Source organism: Cydia amplana, chromosome 21, assembly GCF_948474715.1.
Source record: "Cydia amplana chromosome 21, ilCydAmpl1.1, whole genome shotgun sequence".
NCBI lineage: Eukaryota > Metazoa > Arthropoda > Insecta > Lepidoptera > Tortricidae > Cydia > Cydia amplana.
The window spans coordinates 11,099,591-11,127,484 of NC_086089.1; the positions used below are offsets into that span (position 1 = coordinate 11,099,591).

General features: G+C 39.5%; 2 protein-coding genes across 2 annotated transcripts in view; one reads left to right on the forward strand and one right to left on the reverse strand.

Annotated features, from left to right (window-relative positions):
* The first annotated feature begins 222 nt into the window (after positions 1-222).
* LOC134658141 (zinc finger protein 239-like) lies at positions 223-1,298 on the forward strand. The gene has a single exon (XM_063513748.1). It carries the CDS (start codon positions 345-347, stop codon positions 1,296-1,298), a length of 954 nt encoding a protein of 317 aa, XP_063369818.1. The 5' UTR covers positions 223-344.
* Positions 1,299-2,917: 1,619 nt separating this feature from the next.
* Positions 2,918-27,894, reverse strand: part of LOC134657951 (zinc finger protein 501-like) — a 152,380-nt gene continuing 127,403 nt past the window's right edge. Inside the window, exon 6 of the mRNA XM_063513552.1 lies at positions 2,918-3,645. Within this exon, the coding sequence (XP_063369622.1) occupies positions 2,924-3,645 (722 nt within the window). The 3' untranslated portion in view covers positions 2,918-2,923. The remainder of the gene's footprint in view (positions 3,646-27,894) is intronic.

A 27,894-nucleotide genomic window follows, 5' to 3' on the forward strand; every position in this document is an offset into this window, starting at 1 on the left:
ATATATCCCTCAAAGCCTGGTATAGGATTAACCTATACCTCTGAACTGAGACGATAACTGTGCAAGGAACTCAAACAGGCTTACTTTCTGCTGTAGCTGCTTGAAATAATCATTAATTAATACTTTCACATAAAAATATTTTGAACATGATTGATTGGGCTGTTTTTGAATATACCCCAAAATTGTTAATTATCATTTCAGTATGTACGGACCGGACCGTGGTGGTCAAGCGCCTTCGCAGCGACGCGACTGTTCTTAGCGGAGAAAAACCATACACCTGCAGACACTGTGACAAACGTTTCAGAAACAAGTCTGTCTTAAGGAAACATATACAACGCACACACATGTCGACCGGGCCAAGGAAAATTGCTTGTGATTCTTCCATGTCTACTTCCCAGACAAAATTGCTTGTATCACAGAAAGAAAAAACACACAAACGAAGTCGCCAGAAAATACACACTGGAGAGAAGGCTTTTCATCAATGTAGTTACTGCGACTACAAAGCTCTTAAAATACATCACCTACAATGCCACATAAGAATACACACTGGCGAGAAGCCTTACGCGTGTAGCTACTGTGATTACAAATGCAGTCAGAAATCGGCCTTAAAAGGACACCACATGATTCACACTGGGACAAAGCCGTTTAAATGTAGCGTTTGCGACTACAGGTGCAGGCTGAAAACAACCTTGCTAATACATCAGAGGGTACACACCGGAGAGAAACCGTACGCATGTAATCTTTGCGACTACAAGGGCAGTGCCAGGGCAAACTTGCGAAAACACGAAATGACACATACTGGTGAAAAACCAAAAACGTCATACACATGTAGTTATTGCGAGTTCAAGTGCTATGCTAGTTCAGTCTTACGTAAACACGAGATGAGACATACTGGCGAGAAGCCATTTCAGTGCAGTTACTGTGATTACAAATTCAGTCAAAAATATAACTTACAAAATCACATAAGAATACACACGGGAGAAAAGCCGTACAAGTGTAGTCATTGCGAATACAAGTGCAGCGATAGGTCGGCGTTACGATCTCACGAAATGACACATACTGGCGAGAAGCCTATTCAATGTGGCCACTGTGATTACAAATGCCGTAACAATTCAATGCTACGACGCCACCAGAAGACGCATACTGGGACGGAGCCTAAAAATGGAAAAGTTGCGAGGAAAAGTGCAACCTGTACTGTAACAGCACCTGCGGAGTCACCAGATGATACACACGGGGGAGAAGCCTTACAGGGAACGTGTCAGGGTTCTCTCGGGAATGGCAATACGCTCGCGCCTTAATTGGAGTAAAGAGAAAGATAGTGAATAGAATCAGGCGTTTGCGGAAATCCATATTAATTAAAACCAAAATATTACTTTGCTAAAGCTTTAACCCTTTGATTTGCTAGCAAAGTAATATTTTGGTTTTAATTAAAGAGAAAGATGCCCAGTTTTTGTGAGCTTCGGTGTTTGCACTCCAGCTCTTTAGAAAAAAGTGGACGACGTCATGAGACCGTTTCTTCATACAAACATAGTCCCCATTTTCCCCTTTGGATATTAACATAATAGAAAATATTTGTATGATGTGTAAGTTTATAAGAAAAAGTATAAATTATAAATATTATTCTGGCATAAAAGCACTAATTCATTCTACTTGGTTCTTTTTATTTCCATTTCTACATAGTACATATACACTCTATAACGATTATAGTATTTTTCAAACAAGGGTCATCATCATCCTGTCCTAGCCGGATTCGGCCTCGGCGACTGAGTATGCACTGGCTAGTGAGTGACGATCGTGAGCTCTCAGGTGGCTGACGTAGCCTATCTTTACAGTGAATGTACGTCCACACTCACCGCAGGTCAGCACCCCTCTGACAAAATTGTAGTTTATGACCGCAGGTGATCGGGCTTTTAACTCGTCGCGACATGTGGCTTTTAAATTGTATGGAGATGACCTGTCACCATATCCATCGTGTTTGATAAATACTATAGGGCCTTCTGCGCTGCCAGGTTAGCGCGTTGTCATGCGTTGTTATAGGTACTCAACTGATATTACTCACGGACAAATTTAGAGTAACGCAAAAAAGAAAGGTTTAATTACTGGACTACAGCACCTAAACTAATATCAAAATTAGTAAACGTATTATATTGCGTTCCTTAAAATTTGTCCATGAGTGTAGTATATTTCACTATCTCTATCGGCTATTTAGGGTTGTCAAAATTCAAGTAACTAACTTATCAGTGGTTGTGCACGCAAAGGGACGTCAAGTTGTGCCAACCCTAATAATTGCTCGGAGCAATACTGCGCCGAACGGAGCCGAGAATACCCGAAGTCAGGAGTTTCGCCCAACTGTTATGAAGAAACTTTAACAAATAAGAAACCTATATTGAGCGAGTTTTCCGCAATATCCATTTTTTTTTTTAATATTTCAATTTAAATTAACCTTTTCGACGCCGTATCAAACACAAAAGCTGTCTCTCAGACGCCACGTCACCGAAGTGTCAAAACTGAAATTGAACTTTATGCATATGCACCTAGGTCTATGTTGCTCTGTGGTCTATGACCGATTAAGACGTCTTTGGCGTTCGACCTGCGGTGCGTATATATCAGTCATTGGCGTCCAAAAGGTTAAGGTGGGTATGCCTCATTTAAGTTTTGCTCCTATTTCCAGTAATCCGAATATTCCACTAATTCGGCTCTTGTGCCAGCATTAGTGCCGGATTAACGGGGTTGTACTGTACAGTGAAATAATAAACTTAAATACACAATATTTACTTCGTATTACATTATAAATATCATATACTTATATTATAAAACAGTCGAACAAATGCTCTATCGCTAACTAGCGACTATTCCCGATCATTATAGGAGCTACACTAGGGGTTTTCGCCAGGATGTTTCCTTCTTAGGTGTCTTTTTTAAGTTAGTTTCTGTCGACTCGTGTAGTTGTAGCTACAAATAAATTCTCGCCAGTGTGTGTCTTCTGATGTCTTAGCAATTCTTCGTTTCGCCTGCACTCGTATTCGCAATTGCTACATTTAAACGGCTTCGCCCTATTATGTATCATCTTGTGTCTCTGTAAGTGTGTTCTCCGACTGAATTTGTAATCACACTGGCTACACTGAAAAGGCTTCTCGCCAGTATGTGTTCTTTCGTGTCTTCGTAACTTAGATGCATCGCTGAACTTGTAATCGCAATGACTACATGTGTATGGTTTCTCCCCGGTGTGCATTCTTTGGTGAACTATTAAGTTTCCTTTCCGATTGCACGTGTAGTCGCAGTGGCTACATTTAAACGGCTTTGCCCCGGTATGTATCAGCTGATGTGCTTGTAAGCTCGCTTGCTGACTGCATTTGTAATCACAGTAGTTACATGTGTACGGCTTCTCTCCGGTGTGTATCCTCTGGTGTGTTAGCAAGCTTCCTTTCAGCCTGGAGCTGTAGTCGCAATCGCTACATTTAAATGGCTTTTCCCCGGTATGTATCATCTGGTGGCTATGTAGGGTTGCCCGCCGACTAAATTTGTCACCACAGTAGTTACACGAAAAAGGCTTCTCGCCAGTGTGTCTTGTTATGCGACATTGTAAGCGTTGTTTTTTGCGGGTTTCCTGTTTCCTGGGGCGGGCGGCGCTGCTTTCCGAACACACTGAAACAAAAATTAGCAAAACAATTTTAACGGATTATATACTTACTAGCTTTTGCCCGCGACTTCGTCTGCGTGGAATTAATTCCAGCAGTATAGCGCCTGGATAAAACTAATGGCAATAATTTGGAGTATAATATGCTTCATTGCTTACACAAATTAACAGCCGTTTCATTAATTTTCTCATTTCCACCCTCTTTAGGGATGACTTCGGACATAAAAACTATTCTATGACCTTCCCCGGGATTCAAACTATCTCTATGCCAAATTTAAACACAATCCGTTCAGCGGTTTAAGCTTGAAGAGGTAACAGACAGAAAGACAGACACACTTTCGCATTTATAATATTAGTATGGATACATATAGAACGCGTTAAAAGAACAACTATATTTCGACGTTTCCCAACCAACACTCCAGTGAGAATACAGTTGTGTGCAATATAATTGCAGACATTAATAAAATATATTCATATTATTAATTATTATATTAATAGTAAATGGCTTTATTATTATATTCATAGTAAAATTGAGATGAGATATCTGGTTGATTACCACTTTGCCCTTAGCTCATCATCGCTAAGTTACTACTGTATTATTAATTTGTAGGTTACGTGGTACACGGCCCCAGCTATCCTCTGATTATCATTATGAATATATAGCAGGATAACATAATAGCACTAACCCGCCGCTGACGAGTCGTCACTCATCACCTCATCCGTCCCCGACTTTGCGAGGGGATCTACATCTGAAACAAGAACACGGATGTGTTACGTGTAATATTAGTAATGTGTACGACACGAAAAACACTGCAAATGACAGTTATGATCATTTTAAACTGAAATAGGTGACATAAACTAACAAAAAGGTTGACTGGTAGGGAATGCCTTGTAGCCTTAATGTAGAGTCCAGACGAGCTGGGAAATAATTAGCGCCAATCTCATCTACCGTCCACACAGTACACAAATTTAATCACCAATTTGCATTCCATAGATACTAAATAACTACGAAAATTGGCAGTTTTGTGTCCCGCACCTACTGATTTGATCGGGGAATCAAATTGGCGTTTGCGTCCGCACGGCCTGATTCGATCGGAAAATTTGGATTGGCGAAAAATTGTCTCGTCTGGACTCCACTTTAGTCCGCCTTTTGTACGTTTGTATTTTCTTTTGTGCAATAAAGATTAAATAAATAAATAGTGCAGTGCCCAATATAGGATTCAAACTTGGGGCTTCGGTTTTCGTCCCACTTTGTCATAAGGACGCTTTGACAGGTTATTCGTATAAGGATACAAGCAAATCTCGTCCTTACTGGTCACGACATTGCGCGACTGGCGATGGCGGCAACCATAGGTGGGAACGAAAGGTCCGATCGCTGTGTTGCTCCAACTGTTGCCGCCGCCGCCGCAACCGCCAGTCGCGCAATGTCGTCGCCGAGCCGTTATGGTAAGCGACAAAGTACGGGACCTTTGACTAAACTTTGACCCATAGCAAAAAATATTATTTAATTTTTTTTCACCACCGTAAATACGTATACTATTGCTATATTCTTTCTCTTTTTCCTCGCGTTGTCCCGGCATTTTGGCCACGGCTCATGGGAGCCTGGGGTCCGCTTGGCAACTAATCCCAGGAATTGGCGTAGGCACTAGTTTTTACGAAAGCGACTGCCATCTGACCTTCCAACCCAAAGGGTAAACTAGGCCTTATTAGTCAGGTTTCCTCACGATGTTTTCCTTCACCGAAAAGCGACTGGTAAATATCAAATGATATTTCGTACATAAGTTCCGAAAAACTCATTGGTACGAGCCGGGGTTTGACCCACGACCTCCGGATTGCAAGTCGCACGCTTTTACCGCTAGGCCACCAGTGCTTCTCAGTGTAAATACTTGCTATATTATTTAGGAAAGGCTACCTGTAACTGTAACATCATCCTTGGTCTTCTCTTCACCAACCTCTGACAGCTCGACCAGTATGGGCACTTCATCTGAAGCAGAAATAATTATATAAACCACAGACTAAACAAACATCGCTTTATGATGCATTTACAAAGAGCCGGGTTGTGGCCTGCATGCAGTGAGCAGCACTGCCAAACTTCGCCCAACACCAGTTTATACTACAGCATGGGGCATTATCTATGAAAAGGAACCTTATTGCCGATGGCACTTACGCCGCACAGCGTCACACTGCATTGTATTTATATGGGAGCATCGTTAATAATGGTGTATACGTCATCAACAATAAGACCCTTTCATAGATAAAATCACATATATTGCAGTTACAAAAAAAAACAACGGGTTGCACTCCGGGAGTGCCGGCAGAAGTGAAAACTCAATGACTAGTGCCAAATGTCTGCAGCACTTTGTATAATTGAGGTTAACGCCATCTAGCGTTATTTTGTCGCATTACTTGAATCTCTCTACACTGTTAGTACTCGAGTTATATTAATACCAGTTAGAAGGAAACTCACTAGATGGCATTTAAATAAATAAAGAAAAACTCAATGACATTGTACTGTTACAATGTCATGTCTAAAGAAGGTTTGACTTCAAAAAAGTATTGTATGTATAGTTAGTTATATTATACATATGTCAATAGACAAGTACTTACAGAACGCATCAATCACAGAGTCATCATCTGCACCGTCATCAGCCCGCTCAGGTTTGATCGCAGACTCCGCTGAACAATACAAGCATGTTATTCAATAATAAAAACACCAATACTAAGAAAATCTAATCATAGTTTAAGTTATGCTTAATTTGTATGCAGTATGAGCATTTTATTTATGTTGCTTTGCAGATAGGTACTAAATATAACACACTAACACTAACTTGTAACTAACATAATATGGGACTTGTCCTGAAATAAATATTATTCATTCATAAAGAATATTTGTATTTTAAAATCTCTGCTGTCCTAAGTATTATGGAAAATGCAGCATACTAAATCATTATAATAATAATAATAATTGTTTCAGCGAACGGTCTAATAGCGAAGAGTCTCGACCAACATCTTGAGAGACTCTCGTTAGGTGGTTGGGTCAAGGGTCAGATGCAGAAGGCGGTGATCTTGGACACGGCGCGGATAGTCCGCCGGTTCCTCTCTCTGCAGCCCTGACCACCGGTAGCTTGGGCCTTGCCCCGCTGCTGGCGGCACCCTAGGTTAGGTTTTTTATAATATGTTTATAAGTATTTTGTATTGTTTTTGTAAGTGTTTTTGTATTTTATTTTTATATCCATATTATAAAATAACCTGACTTAAGATGTGAAATAAATAAAGAGTATAATAATAATAAAAGACGTTTATTCAAAGAGTTTGAACATAGGTACATAATAAAAGTACACAATAATGCTTACAAACTAATTGAAAGGGAAGGTGGCTCAGCTAATGTCTGTGCCAAAAGACTATGGGGCACAGCGGCCCTAAAGACTTCCAGCAATGGACACTCTTATTCTGTTCAGTGTTCCAACGTAAAATGTCTTGATGTCTGTGAGTCTAGTCAAAGGTTCCACTTCAATGTTTATGTATTTGGTCTTGCTTAGTGATTGCCAAAATTTAATTCAGATTATTTTCATTGAGACACCAAATAAACATGAATTATAGAAAGTAAAATTAGTTGTCAAAGCCAACCTTTATCAAGTCGCGCCTGCAGCACGGCCTGGCTGCGCTGCACTTGCAGCTTGAAGTCGCTTGCGTCTCGCAGGCGGCCCACGCACATAGAGCAGATGCCGCACGAGCCCGAGCCGCCCACCACCAGCTGAACGTTAAATAGTTATGTCCCTATGTATACTTAGGTCTTTAAAACTACGCAACAGATTTTGATGCGGTTTTTTTAATAGGTAGAGTGATTCAAGAGGAAGGTTTTTGTATAATTTGTAATATATTTGCTAGTAATAATAATAAAAAGTTTATTTCAGGCAGAGTCCATACATTATAAACATGTCATGAATATAGAAAATTAGTGTGAAAACTACCAATAGTAGTAGCTAATAACTGTTTATAACCTTAAATTTATTGTTGGTGTGTCGCCGCTAACAAAGTTGTAGTACTTACATGTATATTGAAGCACTCTTTGAACATATCGTAAAATGTTTCAGTTTTGCCGTTGTCTGTGTACGGCGTCGTCAGGTCCTTGTCTGGAGGACACCGCAGGCAACAGCGACACGAATCCATGACGCTAATCGCTACACAGTCCACTGTTTGTAAATATGCCAATCACCACAACTAGTATTAAGACGTACCTAAATAAAACAACATGAATCGCTATTTCGTGTTTTGTTTCAAAAACTATCTAACCTCAATTCAATTCAAATTAAATTGTTGTGCGCATGGTTGTGCGTCATAATATAAAATGAATCCCATCGCGATTCGATACGGCGCGGCGATAGAATACCAATGAGAAATCAGGAAATCACTATCAGAAAATATGAAAATAATATACAAAAAACCACTATGTTTTAAGAGGCGGAATTCTCATACAAGATACAAGTTTTAATAAATAAAAACAATTTGCATGACAAATCAATACCAACATGTACAGAACCATCGGACGTGGACTTGACAGATAAACAGCACCAACGTTTTGTTTTGTTTGGTTGGCAATGGTTTGCCATGCAAAATTGCAAACTCCATACCAGGGATGTTGCGAACATCCGCATCCGCAACCGCGGAACTTCCGCATTATTTTCAACATCTGCATCCGCAATTCCGCATCCGCATAAAATCGATGCGGAGCTTATGCGGATGCGGATGTCGAACAAGTCGGTACAGGAACGTCTTAGCGGCGGCGTAAGTGCTAGGTAATTTCGACATTACCTATAACGAAATCGTCTAGATCCAGAAAAGTCGGCGAAGTTACTGTTTATTAAATATAACGCACCTATATATATATATATTTTTTTTTTTTTTAATGGCGTTTATTACAGTAGCCAGTGTCATGTCGATATGTATATAAATCGAAAATTTAGAAATTATAATGAGATAATTAATAATAGTTGCTGATTTCAAAAATGGTATATATCAAAGTTTCAATTTATTAAGTTCACAGAAAGAAGCTAGAGCTAAAAATATAAATTTGTCTTTGGACTTAATCAATTGTATAATAGAAGTAGGTAAGGAAACTTTAAGGTGAAAAAGATCCGTATAAAGATAATCATGATTATATAAAGGGCATGCAAGAAAAATGTGATTTAAGTCACCTTCCTCCTGCCCACATTCGCACAGCGAGGAGTCTCGACTATGGATTTTTTTCAGATGGACAGGAGAACAGCAATGGCCCAGTCTCATTCGAATAATTATGGAACAGAACTGTTTTGGGATAAAAATCCTTGAGAACCAAGGTTTTCTTGGTACATCAGGTTGTACAAGGTAATAAGATTTGGTTCGGGATCGATTAGCGGCAGTCCACTTGGCCGACCAGGCTTGGAAAAGCCAACTAGAGGCCAGAGGGACTAAATCATAACAGTAGTTCCTGAAAGGCGTTTTGTCACCGCAAACCACGGCTTCCTTAGCTACCCGATCAGCTCGTTCATTCCCTGAGACCCCTGAGTGGCCCGGAACCCAGATCAAGGCAACCTCAAACCCCCTTTTTTTACAAATTAGAAGATTCTCCTTAATTTGGAGGATAATTGGGTTGTGGAATTTAGACGAAAACGGGTTAGATAGTAGTGCTTGTAGACAACTACGGGAATCTGAAAAGATGATAGCTTTCTTAAGTTTGAAAAGAATAATAAACTTCACACTCTCCAAAATGCCAATACATTCTCCAGTATATACAGACGTTTCAGGAGGGCATTTAATTTTTTGTACTATGTTATATTGAGAGTGGAAAACTCCTACTCCCACACAGCCAGTTGGTGATAATTTAGACGCATCACAGAATATAGTGTTCCAGTCATGCCATTCGCGCGTAAGGATCTGGCGGAGGTACTCATCTGCATGAGGATCATTATGACATATGTCGAAGTTTAGAATAACGCGGGGCTGGTAAATGATAATCTCGTAGTTAAATTCATACAAAGGTAGTCGGCGGGTATGGTAAACTGGATCTTTGAGAGTTTGAAACTTTCTTAGGCTATTCACAAGACAGGGTAGGTCAAGACGATTAGGGGCAGACACTGCTTTAAGGTCATATAAACGGTGAATGATAGGATGATAAGAGAATTGTAGCAATCGGAAAAAATAACTATCCGCTAAGAATTGACGGCGCAAAGCGAGGGGAGGCTCAACACACTCTACCTGCATAGCCTTGATTGGGCTAGACCTCATTGCACCCAAAATAATTCTTAGGGCTTTCGATTGGATTAGATCAAGTTTTTTCAATCCAGCTTTATTCCCTGGTACCAAGAGATGGGAGCCATAATCTAATATGCTTCGAACAGTAGCATTATAAATTAGTTTCAGGGAAGTAGGATGGGAACCCCACCAAACTCCCGCTAGGCATCTGAGAGTGTTAAGTCCACGTTCACATTTTTTAACTAAATATTCAAAGTGTAGGTCCCCGGTTAGTTTAGAATCTAAATTAATTCCTAAAAATTTGTAGGAGGGACGGAAGGGAATATTAGAATCGTTGATCGAAACATTCAAATTAGGCAGGGCTCTTTTACGAGTATAAACGACTGCACAGCATTTAGAAGGAGACAGGGACAGACCATTAATAGAGAGCCAGTTATTTAAAGACTGAAGTGACATGTTGATAGACTCACTGGCAGAAACTAGGTTTTTATTTGAGGAGTAAATTAAAAGATCATCTGCATATTGGAGTACTTGGCAGTCAGAAATAGACCGCTCCAGGTCATGAGTGTAAAAATTGTACAGTAGGGGGCTCAGGACAGATCCCTGTGGTAATCCGCGCCAAACCAGTCTAGAAGGGTTGATGTGAGGGTCTTTGCCCCGGAATGTAACTTGCCTTTCGGAAAGTAGGTTGCCCACAAGACAGGACAATCTCGCAGGTATTCTCAAATTACGGAGTTTTTCTCGGAGAATGGAAAGTTGAACATTGTCGTAGGCAGCCTCGACGTCCAAGAATACTGCAAGAACCGAAGCTTGTTTTGAAAAAGCTAGTCTTATATCCGTTGTGAAAATAGCCAAGCTATCAATTGTACTTTTACCTTTTCTAAAGCCATATTGAGATTTTCCTAACAATTCGTGGTTTTCAAGAAACCATTCCAATCTGTTCTTGATAAGATGCTCTAAAATCTTAGTTAGAACGGACGATAAGGCTATAGGTCGGTATGATTGTGGGTCATTTGGGTCCTTACCTGGTTTGAGAATGGGCATTATCAGTTGGGATTTCCAGGACCGAGGGGGCCGGCCCGAAAGCAAAATAGAGTTAATTAGGCCAAGGAAGTAATTAAGGAATCGGTCACCAGCTTTAGCAATAAACGAATAGGGAATACCATCATGTCCTGGGGCGGAGTCTTTTACCGCTCCCAACACATTCCTGAGCTCCACAAGTGAGAACAACTGATCTAGGGGGTCAGATGAATGGTTATTCAGCAAACCTATAGTGGAGTCAAGAACCCCAGGAACATATGGAGGAGCTATTTTGGTTAGAAAAGATTCAGCCCATTGTAAAGAATTTGGGTAAGGGCATTTACAAGGGTTATATGATCTTCTAAATTTTCTGATATTATTCCAAACAATTGTATCTGGAGTAGAGGGACTTAAAGAGGAACAGAATGATTTCCACCCTTCAGACTTCTTATTCTTAAGCAAGATTTTGGTATCCGTCATGGTTTTTTTCAGCGAATCAAAATTCTCATTTGACATATTTACAGCATACTCCCGCTCTGCTCTTTTTCTAGCCCTGATAGCCTTAGAGCAGTCACTGTCCCACCACGGGGGAGAAGCCAGTTTGCCAACAACTGTGTTTTTAAGGGGAAAGACCTTATCCGCAGACGTCTTAATGGCTGCAATTAAGGCATCGGAACAAAGCTCTATAGAGTGTGGAGTGATGGGAGGAAGATGTAACGTCTCATACTCTAGACGTTTTTTGTAACTATCCCAGTCTGCGTTGTTGATATTATATATTAGAAGGGGATAGGTTATTGAGGGTCTTTTAGAGGAACCAAAAGGAAGACACAGTAAAATAGGGAAATGATCGCTTCCATAAGTGCTGTCCAGGACTTCCCAGGAAATTCGAGATGCAAGAGAAGGAGAGCAAAGGGATAAGTCAACTGCACTAGCTGATTGATTAGGCAGAGAGCGTCGGGTGGGTGAACCCGAGTTTAGGAGGCATAAGTTGCATTTGTCCAATATATCTAGTAGAAACTGTTCTCCTAGAGCGTCATCTTTTTTCTCACAACCCCATAAAGCATGGTGGATGTTAAAATCCCCAAGAACAATAATAGGTTGGGGGAGGGGTTCTATTAACTTCCTAAGAGACTTTAGGATGTTAGAAGAAGGATCAGGAATATAAAGGGATAAAAATGTAATGCCTTCCACACGAGCACAAGCTGCGTGGAAATTAGGACTATTATTAGGCAGTGAAATAGGTAAGTAGGAAATATGGTCTCTAATGAAAAGGGCACTTCCAGCACAGCCATCAGCCCGGCAATCCATCAGAGAACAGTAACTGGGGATTTTGAAATTGGAGTTTTGCTTTAGCCATATTTCTGATATGGCCAAGATAGCTGGATTGTATTTATTGATAAGGTAAAGTAACTCTTGTTTTTTATTGTTGATACTGCGACTGTTCCACTGAAGTATTACTTGATCCATTATGCTTTAACAGAGATGAAATAAAAGGCGCTACGTGGGAAATCAAAGAAGGGTTAGCCAAAGGGCTGGCGGGAGAAAAAATTTTAACGAAGGAAGAAATCAACTTTATAATTTCTGAAACTATGAATTGTTCCTTAGGGGGTGGTTGATTAGGGAAGACCGGTCTGGATTCGACAACCGGGGCCCTTGTCAAAGCATCATGAGCTCTTTTATCATACCCTTTTTCTAGGTGAGGAGGCGTGCGGGGTTGACGGAAAATAGTTTTTCTATAAGACTGCGGTTGGGGAGAAGAAGAGCAAGAGGCCGCAACATTGGCGTAAGATTTGTGAGAGACTTTAGCATGACGATTTGAGGCTTCAATGTAGGAGATATTCTCCTCCCCATGGTTTTTTTAATGTTTGATTGTCTAACAAATTCGGGGCAAGATTTGCTGTTGGCTGTGTGACCTGCCCCCAACCCCTGAGGGCAGATACAACAGAATGGTTGAGGTTCACCATCGCCGTTACAATTGTCCCCCTGATGAGCACCTCCGCAGCGGAAGCATCTAGGGAGAGACCTACATTTATCTTTCGAATGACCATACCGGCAGCATTTGTAGCATTGGATAGTAGGGAGTTGATATTGTTCGACCACTAGAGAGTTCAGACATAAAAATACCCTCTTAGGGAGAGTTTGGCCGTCAAAAGTGACAATAACAGTTTCGGATGGAAGCCACGAGTAAGTGCCGTCTTGTTTGGTTTTTTTAAAATTGAGGCGTCTAATTTTAATGGGGACGGGGCCTCCCGAGTTTAAGGGGACCTTAAGATTTTCGAGCACCTCCTCAGGGGACCAGTCAGCAGGAATTCCTCGCACCAGTCCCAGTCTTGAGACATTAAAAGATGGCACAAAAGCCTTGTAGTGACTGTGTGTTAAAGTGGAAGATTCTAGGAAGTGGTTGGCATCTTCAGCGGAGTGGAAGCAGATTGATACCCGATTTCGCCCAATTCTTTTAACCGACCCCTCAACAATATTGGGAAATTCCCTTTTTCGCGTTTGCAGGAAACGCCCAAAGGTCACTGGGTGTAGAGTTGTTCCCGAATCTAAAGCCGCTTCTATTTTTTGAACGTATACCAAAAAAGGACCTTGATCATTGGTTGTGTATTTAGTGCGTCCAATTGGGGTAAGAGGGGAGGAAGGGGACTGAGAGGGGGTTTTATTTTCTTGTGAGTCTATTAAATGAGCCGGCGGAGTAAACACTGAAGACTGCGCCATCGATAGTTGTCCTGGCGGGATTTGACTCTCCTCTGAGCTGCAGTGGGGCTGATTAAAATCCATACTCGAAACATCCGACCATCTATCAGGGGGGCTGCCGGACCTGGAGCGGGCCCCTTTATCTTTATTTGACATTTTGTCGTTACGATCCCTTTCACGAAGCTCCTTACGCTTCTCCCTTTCGCGCCTATGAATTCGTTCCAAAACGGGAGTAGAAGACTCAGACAGATGTGAATTCTCGAAATTCTCATGATGAGCTAAGCTAAAAGATAAAGAACGATTGGGTTCTCCATCTCTCGGACGGTTTAAAGTAACGTCCTCGTTCATGAGGTGTTACTATGGTTGCCATGGGCAACCACCCTACAAGATAAAAAAGAAAATTATATCGCTTTTTATGCACTAACTAATACGTCTTACCACAAGAATTGGAATAGCAACATATAATTAGTTAAATTTAGCACTTATTTCACCAGCTGGGTATAAAGATAACGCCAGAGATTTAAAATATTTTAAAATTCAAATCAACCGCGATCGACACTCAACTGACAACCCCAAATTGATCTCCATACAAACTTTCAACCCCTTTTTCACCACCTTGGGGGATGAATTTTCGAAAACGCAGAAATTAGTTTTCTTGTTTTTTAATATAGTACATTTTTACAAAGTTTCAAATTCCTAGCTTAAAATAAAACTTGCACCCCATACAACCTTTCATCCCCTTTTTAACCCCCTTAGGGGTTGAATTTCTCAAAATCGCTTCTTAGCTCTTATACATTTTATAAATGCAACCTAGTGTCCAAATTTCAACTTTCTAGCGTTTGTAGTTTCGGCTCTGCGTTGATGAGTCAGTCAGTCAGTCAGTCAGTCAGTCAGTCAATCAGTCAGGACACGTGCATTTATATTTATAGCACCTATATTCTTGCTCAAATACTAAACGTTTCGTTTTTTTTTAATTAATAAATACTTTTCTAATTACCTAATCTTGACATCCGCATCCGCGGATGTGAGCCTTTAAATATCCGCATCCGCGGATGTGAGCCTTTAAATATCCGCATCCGCGGATGTCAAAAAATCTGCATCCGCAACATCCCTGCTCCATACAATACAAAAGTCATTTTGTTCTATTCTAGTTTCGTTAACCCATGCGGCAATCATATATTTTATCTGTTCTTTCTATATATTATCTGTCCCAAAGATGTCAAATCAAATTGTCGTCAAGATGTCGTCAAGTCAAAATCATTTCATTTGGTTCGAGTTGAGTTAAGGCGTTTGAGCGTTGTATTAATTATTTTTCTTTGCGCTGTGGGCTCATTCATTTGAGGTTGTGTTTAAGGTGTTCATTGTTCAAACCAAACGTTGTTGCTTCTTGCGAGCCCGCCCGAGTTATCTTCAGTACGGGCAGGCAAGTGCCTTCCCCTCGAATTGCTTGAGTGCTTGAACAATAAATTTCTGGTTTTTTGAAGATAAATGTAGATACAGGATCTCAGGTGCGTATTTCATACATATTGTATACATTTTTAGCACAAGGGCTTATTAAATCTATCGTCTTTGTATCTAACAAATGCTTCCAACCCATATAGTTAGCATCCTGACAACAGTTTTCCGTTCCACGTAACATCAGAACACCATTACCAACATTTGTTTTTTTATCAGAGTTCCCATGGCCACCTCCTGTGTCCATCATCAGATCAGCTCCATGTCCCCCCACAGAGTATGTTGTTATAAGCGTTTACATTCTCGCGCGAGCCACGCCACGAGACGCGAGTGTAAGCGCTGGGCTCGTGGCTCGTCTCGCGGCTCGGGTCACGTGGAGGAGCGGTTTTTTGGGCACGAGCCAAAGGGGCTCGCGCGGGACGCGCGCTTGCGTTCACACTCGCGTTCGGCTTGTCATTCGGTTATAAACCTTATGCCGTGCTGTTAGTGTTTAAAATATATAGCGAGTCTAAACTGGCTATTAGATTAGTCTTAATAGTAATAAGCTTTCTAAGTCAGTGGAGATTTATTTATATTGTTTTCTGCCAAACCTACTTACTTTACACACGTCTGCTATAAAATATATACATCTACTACTACCCAAGTCATCATGTGTTGCAATTATTGCAGGCACTACGAGCAGGCATTATGGAGCACAACACGTCAATCGAGACACCATGCATTATGGAGGCAGAGGTGGTGTGTGTGAAGACGGAGCCTGGAGAAATGTGTGTGAAGACAGAACCAGAAGAGATGTGTGTGAAAACAGAGCCTAGAGAAGTGTTTGTGAAGACAGAGCCTAGAGAAGTGTGTGTGAAGACAGAGCCCGAAGAGGTGTGTGTGATAATAGAGCCCGGAGAAGTTTGCGTGAAGACAGAACCTAGAGAAGTGTGTGTGATGACAGAGCCCGGAGAGGTGTGTGTGATAACAGAGCCCAGAGAAGTTTGCGTGAAGTCGGAACCTAGAGAAGTGTGTGTGAAAACAGAGCAGGAAGAGATATGTGTGAAGACGGAATCCAGGGAAGTGCTTGTGAAGATTGAGCCCGGAGCGGTGTGTGTTAAAATGGAGCCCGGAGAGGTGTGTGTGGAGGAGCAGGAGTGTGATGACAGTGCGGGCTCGCGCGGAGTGAGCGCGGCAGCTGCGCGGGTCGGACTCTATACTGACCATGAGGTCAAGGACGAGCTTGTGCTGGGCCCCGAGGAGTGGTGCCGCCCTAAAGTGCTTCCAGGTCAGTTTATGGTTGGACTGTAGCAAAGGGGGGGCTGGGACTTCGAATTTTTTTGACAAAGTGGTGTCATTATGACACTATTTTTAAATGATTGTAATGTGTAGATCGCGTCAAAACAAGCATCTTTTATTAGAAAAACTTTTCTCTAAAATAAAAAATGGCCGAGTTAGACGCCTCCAAAGATTGATGTTTTTAAAGGGAGCTGGGACTTGGAAAATTGATTTGTTAGATGTATTTTCCGATATTTTTTTTTTCTTGTATAATAAATTCCGATCGTCTTTTTTCCCTGTATAAAAATTTCCGCACGCCTTTTTTCCCTATAGATATATTTCCTGGTATATATAAATCTGAACGCCTTCTTTCCGTATAGACATATTTTCCGATAGATTTATTTTCTTATACACAAATATCTGAACGCCTTCTTTCCCTGTATTTTTTTAACATAATGCAATATTTTATAGTCCTTAATTTTACTAGGGGACAAATTCCCGGCTGTCTTTTTTCCTGATCAGAAATTTTAAAATAGATATGATTCTTGATAGAAAATTATATAATATGTATTCGCAATGTAATAAACTAAATAGACAGAAAGTTATCTACACGTATAAACTGTATAGAGGATTAATAGGCGTACTTCTGTCAAGTGCCTAACTAAGTACAACGTTTCACTCGTTTGATTTGATTACTGATTGGTAAAATTCCTTTAAAGATAACTAACCATGATACACAAAATATTCCACACAAGATTGCAAACAGGGTCCAAGCAAATAAGAAGTTTTGCCCCTAGTAAAATGAATGACCATGAAATTTTTCGTTAAACAACAAAAATACAGGGAAAGAAGGCGTTCAGATATTTGTGTATAAGAAAATAAATCTATCGGAAAATATGTCTATACGGAAAGAAGGCGTTCAGATTTATATATACAAGAAAAAAAATATACCAGGAAATATATCTATAGGGAAAAAAGGCGTGCGGAAATTTTTATACAGGGAAAAAAGACGATCGGAATTTATTATACAAGAAAAAAAAAATATCGGAAAATACATCTAACAAATCGGAAAATTCTCATCGAGAGTGGTGTCATTATGACATTTTAAATGATTGTAACGTCAAAATAAGCAACTTTGACTTGGAAAACTTTTTTCTAAATTTGAAAATGGCGGAGATAGAGCGTTTTACATAACACTGTCTTAAGGCAGGTCGGTGTAGGTACGACGACGAGCGAAGCGAGGAGGAGTGTTAGGTAGAACTGCAATTTACAGCGCGCGAGCCGAGCGAGCGAGCGAAGCGAGCGTGCCGCGGTAGCGGCCGGCGAAACGCCAGAACCGACCTTTTTATAATAATAAAATTTTACAAGTCCCAGCTCCCTTTATAAACATCAATCTTTGGTCACGTGTAACTCGGCCATTTTTAATTTTAGAGAAAAGTTTATTAAGAAAAAAATGATTATTTCATCAAAATCTTGCAAATTATTGTGTTTTGAAACCCCTATGTTTTTTTCATTTTCTCAAAAAGAATTATAAGTCCCAGAAACGGCCCCCCTTTGGTACAGTCTGACCGGTCTACTCATGGCTAGAGAGTTACTTAAGCAATCGTCAAACAGTAGAAATCACAGATCTAGACACTGATACTATTCAAAAACAATACAGGTCAGATACAAAAAACAACAAAGTAGGAGTACCCCAAGGAACCATCTGAGGACCCTTGTTATTCCTGTTATACATATATTAATGATCTGCCCACGATTACAGAACACGAGTGTACACTATTTGCAGACGACATATCTGTTGTCATATCTGAACCTCAACGTAAAATTACAACCAGGTCATTAATGAAACTATCGCTACCATAATGAAATGATAAGTTGATAACAGCTTACAAGTCAATGTCGAAAAAACCAAATATATCAAATTTATTAATCAAAGGGGTAAAAAAGAAGGACTTAGTTTGACTTATAATGACCAAACTTTAACAGAATGTGATAGTACCAAGTTTCTAGGTATTGTTCTAGAGCTAGACGACCGTTGCACATGGAGCATGCATGTTGATAAAGTCTGTACCAGCATTAATACATTTTCATATGTTTTATTGCGCTTATCAAGAATATCTGATAAAAACACTGTCCTTAAAGCATATCACGGATTCATGGTATCTAATTTAAGATACGGAATAATGCTTTATTTTATGGCAATTCTCCGTATATAGATCGTACCTTTATAGCCCAAAAAAAGTGTATCAGGGCAATGTGTAACACCTCGCAACGGACATCTTGCAAAAACTTATTTGTTGAATCTGGGGGCACGGCAGTGCCCCCGCCAAGTCGAGCAAAACCGCGCGCCAAATGAACCCGTATTATTAAATTGAAGCCACAGCGCTCGAACCGCGGCACGAGCGTGTTGCAAAATTTTGCCGTGGCGTGGCGCCTCGTCCGCGCGATAGAAATCAGGCGTAGGATGTTCTAGCTATCCTGCTCGCACTCGTCGGCTTGCTTTTTCGTCCCGCTCTGGGCACTCTAAGCCTACAAACCGCCAAAGATCGATGTAACTATTTGTTGGTATGTACCTATAGCAATTTTATAAGGCGACTTAAGCCTGGCTTTTGGCGCATAAGTTCGCACGAGCGCGCGTTCGCGTTTACTTCAAGTGTATTATTATTTATTCGCGTTTACTTCAAGTGTATTATTATTTAGTCGAGTCGAAAGTAACGAAACTAACGAAAGTTTGTTTAAGTGAATTTGATTAAATGGTGAATGTGGATTTGTTCATTGTTGTGGCGTTTAGATTATAAGTGTATTAAGTGTTAACAATGGAGGGCCATATGTTCCATGTGAAATCGACAAATGGGGTGCGCCGTGTGATTTTTAATTCGAATAAAAAAAATTGAGAACTATCCTTATGGTGTCAGAAAAGATAAGCTACCACCATTTATTATTTTATCTTTTAATTTCCGAGCAGTGCCCTTTCGAAGGAAGAAATCGGGTCAAATTCCTGCTTACACATAATTTGCTCTAACTTTTGATTTAGAATAGGTAACTATATAAATGATTCTTTATATGATTAAGTATGAAATGAGCATTTTATATTGTATTACTTTATTTCCCTATCAGACGAAACAGTATTCATTTAAATACCTATTCTAAATAAAAAAAATAGCCTATTATGTGCAGGTATGAATTTGACAAAGTTCTTAAATTTCGAGGAAACTGCTTGATGGTATACAGTAAAAAAAATCGATGTGGCTTAGCACTTCTGGTACCACGAAGGATATCCTCAATTTTTTTTATTAAAATCGGAGTTCATGCAGCACACTTTTTAATTCCGATTTGTCGATTTCAGATGGAATGGCCCTGGACCAAGAAGTGGTTCCTTGTCACGGTTTGAGATGCGTCCACATTTTAGTCAACCAAGGCAAGGTAAAGTCTTTGACCTTCGGCGAAAAACGGGATATAATTTCCGCGCCAAAACCAACACCCGACTTGTGTATTTCTCAGTCAAGTAAGTCGCATAAGAGAAAATTCTGTAGGGCCGTCTACAAAACTCATTGGATTGTTGGTTGTTCCCATACAAATAAGATGTATTGCTGGTGTTGCATATTTTTTTCGAACGATATTAACGTTTGGAATAGTTCTGGCTATGACGATTTAAATAATTTATCTGGAGCGATAAAGAGGCATATGAATTCCGGTAAACATATGTGTGCAGTGATTTCTTTTAGCAATTTTGGGAAACTTAGGATCGAGGTCTCTTTGTCGCGCCAATTATCAGAAGAAATATCAAAACATAACATGCGTGTTGACAACAATCGTAGTGTTTTTCAGAGGTTAGTCGATATTGTGTGCCATTTAGCACAGCAAGAACTTCCTTTTAGAGGACACGATGAGCCAAACACTTCATTAAATAGGGGCAATTTTTTGGAACTTGTATCGTTGCTATCAAAATATGACGGCGTTCTAGAAAAACATGTTCAAAGCGACAAACCAAGCTCGAGCTATTTGTCTAACAACATTCAAAATGACATTATTCATTCCGTAGCAGACGTGATAAGAGCTCGCATTGAAAATGAAGTGAAAAAAACTAAATTTGTTTCTGTTATAATTGACGAAACTCCTGACGTCAGTCATAGGGAACAATTATGTTTGATTTTAAGATATTTCGGTGAAAACGATATTCACGATCGCTTTATGGGATACGTTAATGTGTCTTTAAGTCTCACTGCGGACGAAGTTTCTAATATTATTTTAGAACTGCTGAAAAAACATGACTGCACTGAAAAACTAGTAGCACAAAGTTATGACGGAGCTAGCGTAATGTCCGATACAAGAAATGGAGTCCAGCAAAAAGTAAAAGAGGTGTGTCCTGAAGCGATGTACATCTGGTGCAATGCACATACCTTGGCCTTAGTCTTATCAAAATCGTGTAACAGGATTAGAGAGGTCAGTTCGTTTTTTTCGGCCCTGCAGTCTATAAGCACTTTCTTTAGCCACAGTACAAAACGAGCTGCATTTTATGATACTCATTGCAGCAAAAAATTGCCAAATGCGCCTGAAACTCACTGGACATATATGTCGCGACTTGTTAATACAGTTTTCGACCAAAAAAACAATCTTGTTACTGTGTTTTCCGAAATGTGTGACCATCCAGAGGACTGGGACGGAGATACCATTTTAGCCGCAGGAAATTTTGAAACCTTGATTAACTCATTTAACTTTAATTTCTTTCTAAAAACATTCCATCACATATTCGAGAAGTCTGAGTGCGTATACAATATTGTACAAAAATCCGAAGTAGATCTCGGCTATTGTCGCAACAAAATCAAAGAGTTTCAAACATGGTTGCGGGTCGATTTTCAATCCGAATTCGGTCAAATATATAATCACACCTTGCAAAACCACGCGGCTCCTCGTATGAGACGCAACATGAGTTGCGCTCAAACGGAATATAAAAGACTTTTTGTCGAAATAATCGACAAAATATTTTCCGAAGTCGAAGAACGATATTCAGAAATTTTTAAATTGAAGTTCTTTCAGTTGGTTAATAATAAAAAATTCGAGAATTATAACTCAAATTTTCCATCAGAGGCGTTAGATTCGTTATTTGAGACCTACCCAAACTATTTTGATAAACAAATATTGAAAAACCAATTGGCGTGTTTATATTCCTCCGCCGAACTTAAAAACTGCAACGTTTTTGAACTGATTGATTTCATCAATCAAAATAATCTCGAAGACGCCTTTCCTCAGCTATTAAAATTGGCAAATCTGGTTGTTACTATTCCGGCTACAAGTGCTTCAGCAGAACGAGCTTTTTCGTCTCTTAAGCGTATTCACACTTATCTGAAAAATACACAAGGTCAAGAGCGTCTCTCCGATTTATCGACCATTGCCATAGAAAAACAGTTACTGGTAGATTTAAAACGTTCACCAACCTTTTACTGTGACGTTATTGACTGTTTCCTAAAGAAAGACAGACGGTTTGAACTTGTATATAAATAGTTGGTATATGGATCTAATGTAAATAAATTATTGATAGATTGTTCTAACAGCACAGCACAACTATGTAAAGCTGGTCAACCAAACCTTGTCAGTAAATAGGAACCAAAAAAACTATATTCATCCTTTTCTTTTGGGTGCTAGTACTAGTGTAAGACAAAGATATTATGAATCTCTCTGTCTATGTTTGAAATGGAACAGTCCTTTGACACACTATATATGTAAATAATTTTCTTGTAAATATGTTAATATTGTATATACAAATTAAATTCACTTAAATAAATTAAACGGCTTTTACTACCTACCTACTACCTAATATCCTGAACAGCTTACTCAAACAAGTAGTAGAAACAATAGAAAAATATCCTGATAAAGTAAAGAGTACACTTAAGAAAGCACTGATTAACATAAATTAATGATTGTTACAACTAATATTAAATAAAAACCGGCCAAGTGCGAGTCGGACTCGCGCACGGAGGGTTCCGCACCATCAACAAAAAACAAGCAAAAAAACGGTCACCCATCCAAGTACTGACACTGACCCCGCCCGACGTTGCTTAACTTCGGTCAAAAATCACGTTTGTTGTATGGGAGCCCCACTTAAATCTTTATTTTATTCTGTTTTTAGTATTTGTTGTTATAGCGGCAACAGAAATACATCATCTGTGAAAATTTCAACTGTCTAGCTATCACGGTTCGTGAGATACAGCCTGGTGACAGACGGACGGACGGACGGACGGACAGCGGAGTCTTAGTAATAGGGTCCCGTTTTTACCCTTTGGGTACGGAACCCTAAAAACATGTTAGCACTAACTACCTAAAACAAATACAATAAATATAAGGCTAAGCTAAACTGTTAAGATAATCTCCAAATATAGAGATTGTAACTGAGTATAACTGTACCTCTTATTTATAATAAACAGAATACATTTTTTTTTATGTTTGTAAAATTCTATCTAGTAATAGTATGCCCTCAGTGCACTATGATTAGCTCGCCTCGACACGCTAGCAGATGCATTTGAGTCCGAAGAGTGAAGATTGGGCAGTTATTATGAAAACATATCTTTCGGCTTGCCCTACTCTAAAACCCTAGGCACGCCACTGCAAGAAGTAGTACCACGGGATTGGTCAAATAGCAAATACCCTTAAAAAAAGGTAATCACGGTCCATATCCCGGTCGATATTTCTAGTGAAACTAACTGTGAATCATTCAAAATTGTTAAAATCAATTAAATCCAAATCAGAGCAATTCATTTTGTTTAGTTAATTGCATGTTAGGTTGGTTGGAAATTATATTTAATCAAAGTTAGATCAAGAGCGAGTTAGGAAAACTAGGAAATCATTAAAGCCACATGAATTGAAGGGATGTTTACAAAAACAACATAACTGCTAAGAGCGGTTGACACTTTATTAAGAACATTGTTAATCGTTTCAGGTGTCAACCAGTGTAGTCAGTTATGTTGTTTTTGTAAACATCCCTTCAATTGAAAACACTGGTTTTTCACATGGGTCATGTCTATAAATATGTTATTTGTGCTTAGGGTTGGTACTCCAGTATTTCTTGCTTAAGTAAACATAAATGTGAAATGAGAGCCAAGTTCAATACTGAACTATGTGTCGTTGTTGACTCCGCTGGCATAAGAATCGATATCTGTATGAGTCTCCAGTTCTAGTTCATGTGGGCTGTAATTAAAGTTAAATAATTGACTTGGCTAGTTTTTACGTACAGGTTACGTATATTTATATTTTCTTTAACCTCGCGCTAGCAGCACTGTGTTAATAATTTTTTTTTTAAACAATATTTAAGAAGTCACGCCAAAAAACTTAACCCTTAAATGCATAGTGTTGCCAAATGTCTACAAAGCATTCGACAGCTCACAGATTAAAGGTTAAACAAATTCTATTTGTTCCTATATATTATTTCAATAGTAAAACTAATAAATTTTCCGAATCATTACATAAATTTACGCAGTATTTTAATTTATAAAAATTACATTTGTTTATAGACGAAATGTCGGAAAACTTGGAAAAACCTGGAAGTTGATGATTTTTAGTATGTCATTCTGGGCAGATTTTTCGGGGTTTCTAATTATTTTATATTTAAAAACTTTATCATAGGTATATCACAAATAGTGTACCTTTCTAATGGTAGTAAAAAAATTCATATATCTATTACTGAAAATTAACATATTTACATAAATATGATTTAGCCAATTCAACTTCTAACACTGATTTCGCAGTGAAAATCAAAGTTATATTTTTTTTACTATTTTTCCTAGAATCGGCAAACAATTATGTGATACATATATTAATTTCGGGCAAAAAGAAAAAGTCATGCATTTAAGGGTTAACTTATTATGTTTTTCTTCCAGTGTGTTCGGAGGGCGCCAGGAAACAGCTCGCCATGGCTTGTTCCGTGGTGCTCGAGCCGCTCGAGCGCCTCCGCGGCGACGCGACTGTTCACAGTGGAGACAAACCGTGTGGATATCAGAGGATACACACCGGAGGGAACCCATTTTATAAATGTAGTTACTGTGATCATAAAACCCGTAAAAAACAACACATAAAAAATCACCTCACAATACACACTGGCGATAAGCCTCACAAATGTAGTCATTGTGACTACAAGTGCAGAGATAGTTCTTTGTTACGAAGACACATGAGGAGACACACTGGCGAGAAGCCTTATACTTGTAGCTACTGTGATTATAAATGCACTCTGAAAATAAACTTACAAACACACTTAATGACACATACTGGAGTTAAGCCATATAAGTGTAGCGTTTGCGACTACAGGTGCAGTCGAAAAGGCGGCTTGATAGTACATGAGAGGGTACACACCGGAGAGAAGCCGTACAAATGTAAGCATTGCGATTTCCAGAGCAGTCAAAGCTCAACCTTACGATCACACGAAATGACACATACTGGCGAAAAGCCTTTTCAGTGTAGTCACTGCGATTTCAAATGCTGTCGGAAAGCAGTTTTTAATAAACACCAGTTGATACACACTGGTGAAATGCCATTTCAATGTAGCTACTGTGATGCAAAATTCAGTCAGAAACTACAATTAAAAAGACACTTGAAGTCACATCCTCGAAAGAAAAAATTTGAATATTTTGAATGTAGCGACTGTCATTACATATGCACACAGAAAAAGCGCTTTCTGGATCATCAACGCATACACACCGGAGAGAAGCCGTACAAATGTAAGCATTGCGATTTCAAGAGCAGTCAAAGCTCAACCTTACGATCACACGAAATGACACATACTGGCGAAAAGCCTTTTCAGTGTAGTCACTGCGATTTCAAATGCTGTCGGAAAGCAGTTTTTAATAAACACCAGATAATACACACTGGTGAAATGCCATTTCAATGTAGCTACTGTGATGCAAAATTCAGTCAGAAACTACAATTAAAAAGACACTTGAAGTCACATCCCCGAAAGAAAAAATTTGAATATTTTGAATGTAGCGACTGCCATTACATATGCACACAGAAAAAGCGCTTTCTAGATCATCAACGCATACACACCGGAGAGAAGCCGTACAAATGTAAGCATTGCGATTTCAAGAGCAGTCAAAGCTCAACCTTACGATCACACGAAATGACACATACTGGCGAAAAGCCTTTTCAGTGTAGTCACTGCGATTTCAAATGCTGTCGGAAAGCAGTTTTTAATAAACACCAGATGATACACACTGGTGAAATGCCATTTCAATGTAGTTACTGTGGTTCAAAGTTCAGCCAGAAACTACATTTAAAAAGACACTTTTTCTTTCGAGGATGTGGACAACCACAGAATAAATAATAGTACTAATACTAACATACAGAAAGGACACTTCCTACAAAACCGAAGTTTCACAGCGATTCAGAGTCGAAACATGTCCCTTTCCAATGTATGGCACTATTCCCTTCGGCTGTTTAGGGTTGTCAAAATTCAAGCCATTATCTTATCTGTGGTCGTGCATGCAAAGCGACGTCAAGTCGTGCCAACCTTAACAATTGCTCGGAGCAATGCTGAGCCGATGGCCGAACGGAGCCGAGAATGACCGAAGGGAGGAGTGTCTCCCCACTGGTACAGCCTGAAACAGCACATGCGAAGACACTAGTTGATACAGGGAAGAGAAGCCTTATAGGGAACGCTCGCGTTGGAGGGTATGTCGTTTTATGACCTTCTTTTCTCGTGTTGAGGTTCCCCTAAACAGTGGGTGCCCAGAAAGCGCTGACAGCCCTGGCCGACAAGGACCCTAAATGGCATAACAATCCCTTGTGATGACTACATTTAACCAAAACCTCTTGTACAATGAGATTGACATCACTCTCGCTCTTGTAATATTGGAGTGACAGAGATGGGGATATTTACGTGAAGATCTGGTGGCTGCTACCTGTTGTGATAGTATAAAGAGTGACTTTGTAATCCTGAAATAAAAAATATTATTCTATTCAAAGTATTTTTTTTATGTAATACCTTATCCCACAACTACTACCGTACAGAAAGGAAACTTCCTACAAAACCGAAGTTTGACAGCGGTTCAGGGTCGAAACATGCTGTCCCTTTGTAATACATATATAGCACTATCTTTTCGGCTATTTAGGGTTGTCAAAATTTAAGCCATTATCTTATCTGTGCTCGTGCACGCAAGGGACGTCAAGTTGTGTCAACCCTAATAATTGCTCGGAGCAATGCTGAGCCGAGTTTGCCCGAAGGGAGGAGTTTCGCACCACTGTAGACAGACACGAGTTGCGAATTACCTTTTCGCACGTGTATTGTACAACCTTTTACAGTACATTATATGGCCCTTTAAATTTTTGACATAGGCACGTATTGTCCTTAATCCTGCCCTAGGGCGGTAAAGTAGCACCATATTTACTGTAAAAATAATACTTTAATGTGTTTAATATAGATACTGTAAAATTCATCTTTAATAATAATTAACAATAATTGGGTTTAAATAATTTATTTCTCATAAGAATTTATACAATTCACTTACATGAGAATTAGAAGTAACAAAATTAACATTGTTTGGGTGAGCGTATGCATGCTTAAAGGATACCTATAACCAAACGGAGACGTCTGAAATTTTCCGTACAAAACAGTCTGCTGATTTTTGCGGAAGAGGGGCACGTCAAGTTAAATGTAGGTATACGTAACGTATAAACAGTCATGTCAGATAAACGTCAGTCCATACAATGTGTATGACCATTGGCCGCCTATTTTCGACAGAGGGGAACGCCTGTTAATGGCTACTTCGTTTGGTTATATCCTCTAAGTATGCATGCGTAGGTACTTATATTCACACAACATAAACAAGTACCTTAAACATAAACTAACTAAAAACATTCACATATTTCTACAATTTCAATTTAGTGTAACGGAAAAGGCAAAACATTATTTCTGCACTAAATGGGGACCATTGACAAACAACAAACTCATTCTTAGTGGAATGAATCTGAGTGGTAAGAAAATAAGTCTAGCCATACCCGACCATATACCGCTCAGTACAAAATATAAATAATTCAAATATATAATTGAGTATGTACATTAAATAACAATAAGACTAAGCAGTTGTGTAGGCACCCCAAATTGTTGTTAAGTATACCTATTGACGACCGGTCCGGCCTAGTGGGTAGTGATCCTATGGCTGTGAACCCGATGGTCCTGGGTTCGAATCCCAGTAAGGCAATTTATTTATGTGATGACACAGATATTTTTTTCTTAGTCATGGTTGTTTTCTATGTATTTATATGTTATATATATAGTTGTCTGAGTACCCACAACGCAAGCCTTCTTGAGCTTACTGTGGGACTTAGTCAATCTGTGTAAGAACGTCTTATAATATTTATTAATTGATACCTACTCCATTCTACATCCTAAAACTCACCATAACCAAAGTGTGGTTAGATTAGTTCTTGTCACTGTTTCTGCAACCAGTATTTACTTGCTTAAAACATATTTTATTGCGCATTACAAGAGCTACAAGCGCAAACCACTGCTAGACACCAACATTGGTGAAGGCCGCTTGTAGCGGCCACGTACCCTCCAACACGAATGTTGGAGAGTATGTCGCCTTTTGACTTCGCTTCCGTGTATCATCTGG